This window comes from Eumetopias jubatus, unplaced genomic scaffold (genome assembly GCF_037043125.1).
Source record: "Eumetopias jubatus isolate StellerSeaLion01/CBP00866 unplaced genomic scaffold, mEumJub1_p1.0 scaffold_13, whole genome shotgun sequence".
Lineage (NCBI taxonomy): Eukaryota > Metazoa > Chordata > Mammalia > Carnivora > Otariidae > Eumetopias > Eumetopias jubatus.
In genome coordinates this window covers 52,257,551-52,271,053 of record NW_028274819.1, presented here as the reverse complement: position 1 = coordinate 52,271,053, position 13,503 = coordinate 52,257,551, and the positions used below count along the sequence as shown (strand labels likewise).

Genomic DNA, 13,503 nt, shown 5'->3' with positions numbered 1-13,503 from the left:
AAAGTGCAGGCTAGTCCTTATCCCCTTCCCTGAAGCCAGCAGAGAGGTGACCCCTGCCCACCTGCAGGGTTAGTGAAGACTTGAGACGTTTGGGTCTGTGTCTTTGGGGGTCAGCATACTTCTCTCCTTGGTTTCCCAAGTTCAGCTCTCCTGCCTACTTGCCAGGCTTGGTGCAGTAGGAGGGGGTCTGAAAGGGCTGAGAGGCGGGGATCAGATTCAGGGAAATGAGAAGATATTAGTGTTCATTTCCTATTAACATGTTTCTGCACCCGTTTAGTCCAGTTGTCCATGAAACACTAGTTTTGGGTCAGAAACTGATTTTTCCCATCTTTAGACTATTTTGGACATCAGAATCTAACCTATGCACTGAGGAAGTAAACAAAGCCAGGTATCCCATATGGAACAGGTACATTTCCAACAGGGTGCACAGCCAATCATGAAGGGAAACATTTACTTTATCTATTCATTTACCTATCTATCCATTCACTCGCTCATTTGTGATTCATAAATATAAACAAAAAAGCCAGAGTGTAGTATAAACAAATATAAATAAATATAAACAAAAAGGCCAGAGTGGAGTATAGTATCTAAATGCTCAAGTGTGTGTGTGTTCGAGTGTGGAACTAAAGTAGAAGTACAACTCTGCTACCTCCTGCGGTCCCCAGATTGGCCTGTAAGTCTCTGTCAGCTGCTTAACTTAATTTTGAGACTGGGGGGAATACACTCTGCCTTCTCTGTGTTTCCCTGTCCTCATAATAACCAGAGAATAATAATTTTTAAAATATAAGAATAGTGCCGTGTGTAGGAAGGTGGTATCTAAAATTAGACAAACCACAGTATGAGTTCAGTCTTTGGAACATATTTATGACATTGGGCAACTTAATTAACTTCTATGAGTCTGGAAGTCTCCAGCATGAAATCAAGATAAGTGTCTGCTTCTAGTGTTTAAATTAGACCCTAATGAATGAATGAATCAATGGACTTATTATAGTGTCTAGCATAAACTTAGAGCCCTATAAATGTCACTTGAAAAAGTATTTAAATTCAACTTAATTAACATATACTGTATTATTAGTTTCAGAGGTAGAATTCTGTGATTCATCAGTTTATACAACACCCAGTGCTCATTACATCAAGTGCCCTCCTTAAGGCCCATCACCCAGTTACCCCATCCCCCCACCCACCTCCTCTCCAGCAACTCTGTTTCCTATAGTTAAGAGTCTCTTATGGCTTGCCTCCCTCTCTGTTTTCATTTTATTTTATTTTTCCTTCCCTTCCCGCATATTCATCTGTTTTGTTTCTTAAATTCCCCATATGAGTGAAATCATATGGTATTTGTCTTTCTCTGACTGACTTATTTCACTTAACATAATACCCTCTAGTTCCAGTCATGTCACTGCAAATGGCAAGATTACATTTTTTTTTTTTTTTAGATTTGACTTACTTATTTGACACACAGAGAGAGAGGGAAGGAAAGAGAGGGGGAGCACAAGCAAGGGGAGTGGCAGGCAGAAGCAGAGAAAGAAGCAGGCTCCTCACTGAGCAGGGAGCCCCATGTGAAGCTCGATCCCAGAGCCCTGGGATCATGACCTGAGCCGAAGTCAGATGCTTAATAGACTGAGCCACCCAGGCACCCCAAGATTTCATTTTTTTATGGCTGAGTAATATTCCTTTATATATATATATATATATATACCACTGCTTCTTTATCCATTCATCTGTTGATGGACATCTGGGCCTTTTCCATAGTTTGGCTATTGTGGATATTACTGTTATAAACATTGGGGTGCTTGTGCCCCTTCCAATCACTATATTTATATCCTTTGGATAAATTCCTAATAGTGCAATTGCTGGGTCTTAGGGTAGCTCTTATTTTCAACTTTTTGAGGAACCTCCACACTGTCTTCCAGAGTGACTGCACCAACTTGCATTCCCACCAACAGTGTAGGAGGGTTCCCCTTTCTCTGCATCCTCACCAACATCTGTCGTTTCCTGACTTGTTAATTTTAGCCATTCTGACTGGTGTGAGGGGATATCTCATTGTGGTTTTGATTTGTATCTCCCTGGTGCCTAGTGACGTTGAATATGTTTCCATGTGTCTGTTGGCCATTTGTATGTCTTCTTTGGAGAAATGTCTGTTCATGTCTTCTGCCCATTTCTTGACTGGAATTTTATTTTTTGGGGGGGATGTTGAGTTTGATTAAGTTCCTTATAGATTTTGGATACTAGCTCTTTATCTGATAAGACATTTGCAATAGCTTTTCCCATTCTGTCGGTTACCTTTAGTTTTGTTGACTGTTTCCTTTGTTGTGCAAAAGCTTTTTTATCTTGATGAGGTTCCAATAGTTCATTTTTGCTTTTGTTTACCTTGCCTTTGAAGAAGTTGTTGCAGCCGAGGTTGAAGAGGTTGCTGCCTGTGTTCTCCTCTAGCATTTTGATGGATTCCTGTCTCATGTTTAGGTCTTTCATCCATTTTGAGTTTATTTTAGTGTATGGGGTAAGGGAATGGTCCAGTTTCATCCTTCTGCATGTGGTTGTCCAATTTTCCCAACACCATTTATTGAAGAGACTGTCCTTTTTCCATTGGATATTCTTTCCTGCTTTGTCAAAAATTAGTTGACGGTCCATTTCTGGGTTTTCTATTCTGTTCCATCGATCTATGTGTCTGTTTTTGTGCCAGTACCATACTGTCTTTATGATGTCACTTTTTAATATATATTTTTAAGCACAGTCTAGGAGTCAGTCTGACCTTATCTTATTTAATCATTAATACACTATACAGCAAGTATTTATCCTCCTTTTCCGAGGGAATAAACTATAAGTCGGATTATGTAAGGAAATATTTGAACATTATATAGCTAGAATATTATTTTATTTATCTTATATAATACTCCAACAATACAGATACATACAAACTAAAAATTGAAAGGACCCATGCAAGCCTACCTTCTTTTTTTAAGATTTATTTATTTATTTGAGAGAGAGAGAGAGAGTGTGCACGGGGTGGGGGGGGCAGGGCAGAGGGAGAGGGAGAGAGAAACTTTAGCAGACTCTGCACTGAGTGGAGAGCCCTGTGCAGGGCTAAATGTCATGACCCTGATAACCTGAGCCAAAAACAAGTCAGGCACTTAAGGGACTGCACCACCAAGATACCCTAACCCTACTTTCTAACAGCATTCTTCTCCCTGAAGGTAACCAGCTTTAGCTGTCTGATGTGAGTCCTTCCAAAAATATTTCTGATAACAGGGAGGAAGCTGGTGGGTGAGAGGGAGGGAGTGAAGGAAAGAGGAGTGGAGGAGTGGGGAAGGAGATTTAATATTTGTTTCTTTATCTCTTGAAAAAAAAATTATTTCCATTATATTAAGTTGGAGGTAATGTTATCCTTTCTGTAATCCTAGGATAAATACACACTAGTATCTAAAATCATTTTGGAAAGTCTGACATTTTGAAAATCCAAGCTGACATTTTACTCTCCTTTGCTTTACTATTAGATATGAAGAAGGGAATGTAGACGTTTTTTCGGGTGATATAACTGGGAAAAAGGGAAAGTGACAGGGCGCCCACATGTCCCATCTCTGCAAGGTGGGGGCTCCCACCTTCAGTCAAGAGACCCCTTCCCTCCTGTGAGGCTCCACCAATCTTGGCGTCTTAACTTCATGGGTGTCTCCTTCCCTCTAGTGGTCAAAGCAACAATTGCAGCCTGCTTTTTTAAAAGAGTTCTTCCAGGTATGTGTAAGAGAATATAATACATTATATTATATTCTATATATTATATAATAAAATAATTATATAATTATTTATTTAGAATAATTAAAATAATTATTTTAATTAAAATTTAATTTAAGAATAATTAAAATAATTAAAATAATTATTATATTAATAATATATAAGATTAAATAATAATATAATCTATATATTACATAATACAATATAATAATAAGAAAAAATAATATTTTGATTGAAATCATCCATTTTTTATCCTTGCAATTACCACTGGCATTCTCATCCTTCACAGTAATTAATCAGATTCTCCTGAGTGTGGGCCACTAGACTGTGGGACGTTAAATCTGAGAAGGCACCCTGGTGCTCACTGGTCTAAATTGAAATGGCTATAGCAGAGTGAACTAGAAAGTTTACAGATATTTCTCACAAAGAGTGGAATGACTGAATACTTCTCCATGTCGGTGCACAGGAAAAAATAACGGACAATGTATTCCCTATTACAGTGAGCAATACTAGCTTAAACCCATACCAATTATTAGACCAGACAAAAGTACAGACTGAGTAGATCAGGTGAAGATGGAGGTAAGAGAGATGAGAAAGATGGTGGGAATAAGAAACAAAAAGCCATTTGATCAGAATAATAGAAAAGAACAGACAGCACCTAACCGGAGATGATGGTGACACCAAAAGGGCAGGTGACTGACTCTGTGAATAAGGACAGAGGCACAATACACGTAGTAGGAGACAGCCACCTGGCAGTCAAAGGATTAGACCATTAGTGTAGAGGATTTCGTAAACATAATCCAAAGACGAAGCATAAGTAAACATAAGCTTAAAAGCCAAACTCTGAGGCACAGCAACACAGGTTCCCTATGACTGGGAAGGACGTGGGAAAGTAAAGATCAGACCCATCTGAGCCAACATGGAGAGGAGCATGGGCTCATCAGTCAAGGGTTCTATCCTGATGTTGGCCAGAAGGGATAGGATCCGGGCAGGGAGGACTAGGGAAGTTGCGAGGATGAGGTAGAAGACTGTTGGTGTTAGTCACCATGGGCATGTCGGTTAAAGCACTGCAGAAGCTAAGACCTTTGTCTTAACTCTACTCAGAGATCTGGGTCACAGTTAACTTGTCAGATGTAGAAGGATGCAATAATGGATTTGGGAAACATTCAGTGATTCTTTATAATTCACGAATGATGATCAGTCTAGGAGAACTTGAGGAAATGGGCAAATTTGGGAGAGTGAACTAAGAAAGTATCTGTCATATTTGGAGGTCTGGAACCGATGGTCACTTTAACTTAGCCCACGAGGTGAGGATTTGAAATGGCATTTAACAGAAAACAGAACTGAAGTAGAAGCAAATAAATAAGCCATAAACAAATACAAGTGTGCATCAGAAACATGGTTTGCTTCACTAATTTTAGGCAGTTTCTCACACAATTCAGGTTTAGTTATTGCTCAGTGTGAATTATCAGTTAGTTCTGCTGGGTTCTCACCTCCAAGCAGAGGCACAGGAATGCAGGCTCTTTCCAGCATTTGAATTCACCATCTCACAGTCTTTTCCTTCTCGCCACATGGCAGGACAGAGCGCATGATGAGAAGATACCCCTGGCTTGGCACATGATTATCTTCAAGGGACACATGATTATCTTCAAGTTCCTTTAGTCAGAACCAGCCATGTGGCCAATGTAATTGCAAGGGCAGATGGGAAAGATAGAGGAGCACGTAGATCCCAGTGATCTGTGCTCTCTCTGCCACTCTCGTCTTGTCACGAGTAATCAGCATTACTTCACATGCCCAAAAGCAACAGGAGTATTAACTGTAAAATCAAAGGCATGAGAAAGTAAGTAGGTTTTATGCATAAGCGGTGAGGATGAGACGCATGCCAAAAGCTCACCAAACTCTGTAATAGTGGCTAAATCCAGCCGCTCTCACCTCAAAGTGTGTCTTAGTCCAGAACAAGTGACTTAGGCTTTGAAAAATGGTTTGTCAGGTATTATTATTATATAATAGTTAAGAGCACATATTCTAGAACCTAACAACCTGAGCTGAGTTTTCCCCTCTGCTATTTACCAGCTGCTTGATCTCGGGACAACACTGTGTGTCTCTGTGCTTCTGTCTCCTACTCTGTAGAAATGGGGTTGATACAGATGCCTGACTCTCAGTGTTGTTGTAAAGAGTGAATGAATTAATGTAAGAGCAATGCCTTGTGTGTAGCATCAGTCATAATAATCATATTGTTATTACTATTATCAATATTACTTTTGAATTATTCTTGTGTGTATGTTGAGGGTGTGGGAATTGGAGCAAGGACATGACGATCACATATGGATAGAGGTGGGAATCAAAGGATGAGATCATATCATCAGGGGCTAAACCTGGCTCTTTCTCTGGAACGGGAGAGAGATTAGTTCCTTCTGGAGAACACCCTGGCAAAAGTGACATCTTTTCCAAGAGAAACCACTTGTCCTATATGCATGGAGCATCCAGTAGCATGCCAAGGAGACTGAGAGCTTGCAGGAACCATGTGCCACAGACAGACACGCTGCTCTATTAGTTGCCTCATCTGTGGGTATGAGACGAGGCTCTCTCCTTCCCACAAATACTAAAATATGTCTAGTCTAGAAGGGTTTGGAAGACTAGGTCCTAGTTTTCATGGATAAGTATTCTATGTGATAATCACTTGGAATATATACACGCACACACGCACACACACGCACACACACACGTGACAAAGAAGAGTTAAGTTTCTTCTACAGAAAAAAGTTGGATGGACATTTAAAAGAGAAGAGAGCACACTGGCAGACTTTGGAAAGGGATGTGATTTTATCAGGTAGATCAAAAACGGGCTATTCCTATGGACTCTGAGAAACAAACTGAGGGTTCTAGAGGGGAGGGGGTGGGGGAACGGGTCAGCCTGGTGAAGGGTATTAAAGAGGGCACGTTCTGCGTGGAGCACCGGGTGTTATGCGCAAACAATGAATCATGGATGTAATGATGTAATGTGTGGTGATTAACATAACAATAAAAAATTTTTTAAAAAGCGGGCTATTCCTAAAGAAGCAGCAAGAACAAAGTTATAAATGGGAAATTTTCAATAATGTACAGAGATTTTTGACTGGACTATGATGTAAGCATTTGCATCAAAAATATTTGCACATAAGTGAGGTGATGAATAATTTGAGAGTCTTAGAGTTCATAGAAAATTTAGAGGCTTTGTACAAGTTTCTACATTGTGCCTAGATCCTTAAGATGTTAGTTAATATTTTTGCTGCTTTTTCTGGGGCATTCATAGTGGTGCGTATGAGATAACCTGTTCCATTACTATGACTATGCAACTCTAATTGTTACAAATGTCTTTCCTATACTGATCTAACACTTTACCTCCTTAAAACGTAACGCCATAGATTTTAATTATTTTATACATAGAAACTTGGAATATGGAGATTTACTTTTTCCTCAAAATAGCACTTTTTACCCACATTTTATCTACCCATCTCACTTTCCATAAAATGTCAGTTTTTCTAATCCCTTTTCAATTTCTATTTATGATTGTAAGGTCTTTGTCTTATAAGGTCTTTGTTCTGTTTTCTTCTTTCCATTCTTCTGTATGTATGGATTCCTACCTCAATCCATATTTAACAATGGCTAACAGCTGCTTTGCAACACTCAAAGACAGATTTAGGTTAAAACATCTAATATAAATATTGCTCATTAAGCATAAATATTACTTATTAAAATTTATTTGTTGCATTCATCTGTTCCATCGTGACAACATCATGAAGATATATGGAAAGGGAATTTCTGGCACGTTTTCTCCTTTGAAGTCACTTCATATTAGTTAACTCTTGTCTGCCCTTGGCCATATGAGCTGATCATCCTTTCTATGATCCCAAAGGCTCTTGGTAAATATGCTGCATTTTCTTATAGTTCATTTCTACATATATCAGTTCTGTGTTTGTATGTCTTTCTCCCTAACTAGACCACACAGCTCTTTAAATTAAGGATTATATTTTTTCCCCTTTACTTCTCTAGTATTCATTATAAGACCTGGTACATATCAGGCACTTAATGAATTTTGGTGAGTGCACCATGTTAAATGATTCCTTAGATATTTGTTAGATGTTTACTATGATACACACTTATCATTAAGATTTAAGAAAGTAAATAGAGATATCCAGGCATGTTAAAGCAACTCAAAGTAGTGGACACCTCTAGACATACTGAAACACTTATAAGCGAACAGGCACACTTTCTTATACATATTATTCACAAATATAGCCCATTGACACAGACAAGCCTAATGTTGATTTTATATATACTCATAAACACAGTCTTGCCAATCTCCTTCTCCCTTCTGTTAGGGTCACCCACCTTCACTCACCTCTCAGATGCAACAGTTTGAGTTATCTAAGCCTCCACCAAGTCTTCAACAGACATGCAGAATCCCATTTAAGGCATGATTGATGGATTGAATATTTTATTTGTTTTCATCCGATGAGAACATGAAGGAGAGAAAATTTTTCTCTCACTTGGACCACAAACTCTGTTTGTATGGATACATATAATTAGGTTCCACATTGTGTGATTTTAGACACAATACTTAACCTACCTAGATAATCTACCTACATCTCAGTCTCTTCATCTGACGATTAAGAATTATAATGAAAATTACATGACGATCAGTTAGATAAAAGGATGAAGCTCTCACGGCATCGAGTAACAACAGTAAGATCTGAACATATAACTAATTTTCTTCTATTATCAGTATACCCTGGACTCATGTGAGCATCTAGGTTTCACATCTAAGCCACTTTAGAGAAATACCTGTATCTCCCATTTACAGTCATGGAGTTGAATCTTAATCTTAAGTGTAGTATCTGTGCTTATTATCCCTATTTTGCTAGTTTTACTCCCTGGCCCCATATGTCAACAATACTTTTGGATCCAGCTGTTCAGTAGTGGTAGCTTTTGATAATATGCTAAGAGGCTTGAGTGAGCTATCAGAGAAGGCAGGGCCAGTGAATGCAACAAGGGGATCAGCAATAAGCCAGATAAAGGGAGTGGTTGGGGAAGATGTCTCCTGAGGGAACACTCACAAGATAGAAACTAAAGAAAAGAGAATGATAGATCTAATATAGAGATGCCAAGGCACATGCGAATTCTATAGGTGTATGAGTAAGAGAGATGGAAAGACAGGAAAATCCAGTTATTTACACTTTGGATGTGGTAGAGTTCTGCATGAGGGAAATGTCTTAAGAATGGACATGGGAAAGGATGGTCAAAATGGAACATAATTGGAGGCTAACAGTAACCAACAGAAAATTATTAGGGAATACCAGGAAAACAGCATCCAAATAATGGAATATCCATATAAGAAATACTACTCAACAATTAAGGAAAAATGAACTATTGGTAAACACAACTTAGATGAATCTCAAAGGCATTGCTAAGTGAAAGAAACTAATCTCAAAAAGTTGCACACAGTCTGATTTTTGTTACATGACATTCTTGAGAAGAGAAAACGATAGTGATAGAAAACAGATTAGTGATTTGCAGGGGTTACAGGTGGGATGTATAATTCTGCAAGGTAGTGCGAGAAAGTTACTTTTGGGGTGTTAACAGTTCTGCATCCTGAACAACTCAATTTTTCAGTCTGCTAATTAAGACGGAGAAAGAGAAAACCAGATGCAACAATACCTTTGTTTTTCAAATGGAGAAAATAAAGATCAAGGTGAGATCTGGAGAGAATCAGAAGGGTACATAGTGTTTCTAGAGATTTCTCCCCCCTACACACACATATACACCCATGCATGCAGACTCATGCTTACGCCCACAAACCACCTATGAAGGAAGGGGAAGAAGATATGACCCAGAAAAAGAAGACTTTTAGAGGTTTAGCAAAATATATTGAAAATATATTTTTCAGATTTCAGGCAAAAAAGAAAAGGCAAAGAAAGAAAAATTGCAACATCTTCATCACCATGTTTAAATTATTAAGTGTGTAAAACTATCACTTTTTATTCATAAATAAAATTGTTAAAAATTCTGTGTCCCTAAACAGGGTGTTTGAACGCTGTGTGTTGCTTAGATATGTTTGTCCCATCTCAAGAACTGCTATGTGGATATAAATATGCAACAAATTGATTCATGGAGAGCTCTTAAAATAATACCTGAAACATGGGGCGCCTGGAGGGCTCAGTCGTTAAGCGTCTGCCTTCGGCTCAGGTCATGATCCCAGGGCCCTGGGATCCAGCCCCGCATCGGGCTCCCTGCTCCACGGAAAGCCTGCTTCTCCCTCTCCCACTTTCCCTGCTTGTGTTCCCCCCTCTCGCTCTGTCTCTCTCTGTCAAATAAAGAAATAAAATCTTAAAAAAAAAAAAAAAGAAGAAGAATACCCGAAACAGGATGTTTGCTGTGACTCTGAGACATTGAAATCTGTCGTGGATTAAATAAATCGGCCCTTACCACACAAATAAAATTGTTTATCTTTTTCTAAAGAACTGCATTGACGGCTTTGGAGGTTTGCAGAATGGTAGGCAGTCATCCTTAGGGATATCATAAGCTGATGGGGGAACACAATTGCTGCCCTTGCTGAATTCTGAATGTCATCCCAATATTCTTTCAATGATGTTCTTTATTAGCTTAAGAAAGCCAGGGTCAGTTTTTTTAACTTGCAACTGCTTTTGCTTATAAAGATTTCTAAATATTACAGTAAGTCTTATCAATGGTATTTTTCCACACTGGAGATCCTCTGGCTCTTCATTGCTAGAGAATGCATCTCCAGATATAACGCATTTAAGGAAAGGATGATGAAAGTGTAAGACTGGAGGCAATTGATACAGGCTTTTTCTAGTGAAAATAGCAGATGAGGTTTTTCCATGTTGAAATTACTGGAATATTCTTAGAGTCCTTACTCCCTGGATATGACATCAGTATGGAAAGTTTCTTAGGTAAGGCAGACTGAATTTAGACTGGACTGGTTATTTCATGGGCTCTGTACATAAGCTTTGAATAAGAAACTAGGGGATTGGGAAGGGTCCAACTAGAAGAGCCAACCTAGGTTCTTAGCAGCCTTTTCAGAATATAGAAATATTTAGGTCACATGCCTATAACTAGTCTAGCTCCACATAGTAGCATAGAACTAACAGTAGATGGGTAAGGTAATTATTATCACCTATAACATGAACAACAGACAATACACCATCACTCAACCAAAATGAACAGCATAAAACCTTACAAGATTTTGAACAAAATGGAGGGAAGAAACTATTCCATCCGTGCATACCATTACTTGTGCCGGGTTTTCTGACTTGATTAGCAGAAAAATTTCAAGTGAAAAAGGCCTGAGTTCTTTTATGTTAGAGAAGCAAGCAAGGGGAGATGGAAACAAAAAATATCTAAATCTATACTCCATTTTTACAGAAGAAAAATATCGGGAGGTGAAGTAGAAAGCCAGAAAGAAGAAAAATTAGTATGTTGGTGTTCAGCAGCCATTGGGAAGAGAACAAAGTGTGCTAGGAGTTCTGGCTTCAACTGGCTGATAGGAAATTGGTGGCTTGCTATTTGGCTTTTGAGCTGTATCAGTTTCCATTTAAGAAAATCCACTAATATACTGAGGGAAAGTGAAGCTCTAGATGTAAGCTTTCTAGAGTTCTATACATTTGCTAGTTTTCCTCACTGAAATTCATTTACTTTTAGAGCAACATCATTTGGATTACAGTTAGATTCAAACATAGAGATGGGAAGATGAAAAACAGATCATTCTAATTATCATTTATATAACACACAAAATACACTTCCAGCTGCACGTCTTCCTTCAGATGAACTGTCTTTGATCCAGGCTATGTTTAGTCACTTATCTGACATTTTCTGAAGTAGTACTTCTTCTCTCTTCACATACAAGATCTGGAATGCCCCATCCCACCTCTATCCTATAACCCATTTTCCCAAGATCACCAGCATTATATGTGTATAATATATATTGTAATAAAACATTCTATATATTCTATTCCAATATGCATTCCAATACATATATTGGAATACATACACAGAATATATATATTATATTCTAATATAATAATATTATATTCTAATAACACAATCTATATATATTCTATTCTAATATATATATTCTAATACAGGTATAATATTAGAATACATATCTGCTCAAGTCAACTTATAGCTTTATGTAATAATTAAAATCTCATCTAGCTCTGAAAAAAGACACTGAAATGAAAAACTCCCAAAGATCTCAAGATTATGAAATAAAAGCTCAAGCCCTACTGTGCACAGAAAATAGGCAAATGATGCTTCTCTGAATTTGCTTGGTCTTGATACTATATATAATGGGGTTCATTAATGGAGGAAACAGAAAGTAGACATAGCTCATGGTAATGTGGACCACATGTGGTTCATGCTTCCCAAACCTGTGGATGAAAGTCAGGCCAATCACAGTAATATAAAACACCAGAACACACCTAATATGGGAGACACGGGTGTAAAGGGCCTTAGCTCGCTCCTCTCCAGAGGCGATGCCCATAACTGTCTTCAGGATTAAAATATAAGAGAAGAGGATAATCAAAGCATCTAGGAAGAAAGTCAAAGCAACAAGAATCACTGGGTACACACGATTAAATGTAATATCAGCACAGACGAGTTTCATGACATCTTGGTGGAGGCAAAAGGCATGGGAAAGAACATGGGAACGACAGTATGGGAACCAGTAGAGTGGCACGATTGGAGGCACAAGAGATAAAAAGCCCCTCATTAGTACCCCCAATCCTGGTTTCATTACCCAGGAATTGGTAAGAATGGAGTTATACCTCAGAGGGGTGCAGACGGCGATGAATCGGTCATAGGCCATGACAGGCAAGACACCTGATTCCATAATAGAAAGGGAGTGAGTAATATAAGCCTGCAGGAAGCCGGCTCCGTGGCTCATCTCCCGGTGACTCATCCATACGACCCCCATTACAGTAGGCATTGTTGTCAATGTCACATCAGATCTGTGCCTGCCAGCATGGCAAGGAAATAGTACATGGGTTCATGGAGGCTGTGGTCATCCTTGATGAGGTAGAGGAGCATGCCACTGCCAAGAAGCACAGAGACGTAGACTGCAAAGAAGGGGATGGAGATACAGTGATGTGCAACCTCCAGACCTGGGAAGCCAGTCAGCAAAAAGGGGGCAGTGCTAGTATTGGGTCACATACTATGTCCACAAGTGAAAAGCAGCTTTCTAGAAGCCTTTAACCCAGGAGCCTAGATTTTTTACTGGTATTATACCACAGAAGCCTCAATCACAATCTTCATACTTGGAGATAATTAATTGGCATGATAACTATAACTCCACAAGTATTTTTCTGCAGAAGAAGAATAGAGGGTTGCAGGTTACACTTGAGATAAAGAATGTTAGTCTTTCCCTAAGTAGAAAAAAATATTCAGTTAATAGTTAAAATTTTCTCAAATTAAATGAAACGTTTTCCAATAATTTTTCTTACATCAGGTCCAGCTATTGTGTGTATGCTTAAAATTTTTCCACTAACAGTGTATAATAATAATGAATAAGGTAAATAAGTACAAGTGGATAATAATCTTACTTAGCTGCTTTCTTGCTATGACCGCTAAGTTTCTGGACACACTTAACTTTGATTTTGCTTTTATCTTTCACAATCATGATAAATACATACTTGTCAGTTAGAAAAACTTGCCTTCGTTTGTTTTTGAAATTGAATGTTGGTGTTTTATGGAACACAGGCCACCACCCTTTTTAATTGCTTT

General features: G+C 38.5%; 1 protein-coding gene across 1 annotated transcript; it reads right to left on the bottom strand.

The window, feature by feature from the left end:
* Positions 1-11,998: 11,998 nt before the first annotated feature.
* LOC114218710 (olfactory receptor 51B2-like) lies at positions 11,999-12,933 on the bottom strand. The gene is given in 2 exon segments (XM_028115948.2): positions 11,999-12,726; positions 12,729-12,933. Coding segments are annotated over 2 exon segments (933 nt in total).
* Between the last annotated feature and the right edge of the window lie 570 nt (positions 12,934-13,503).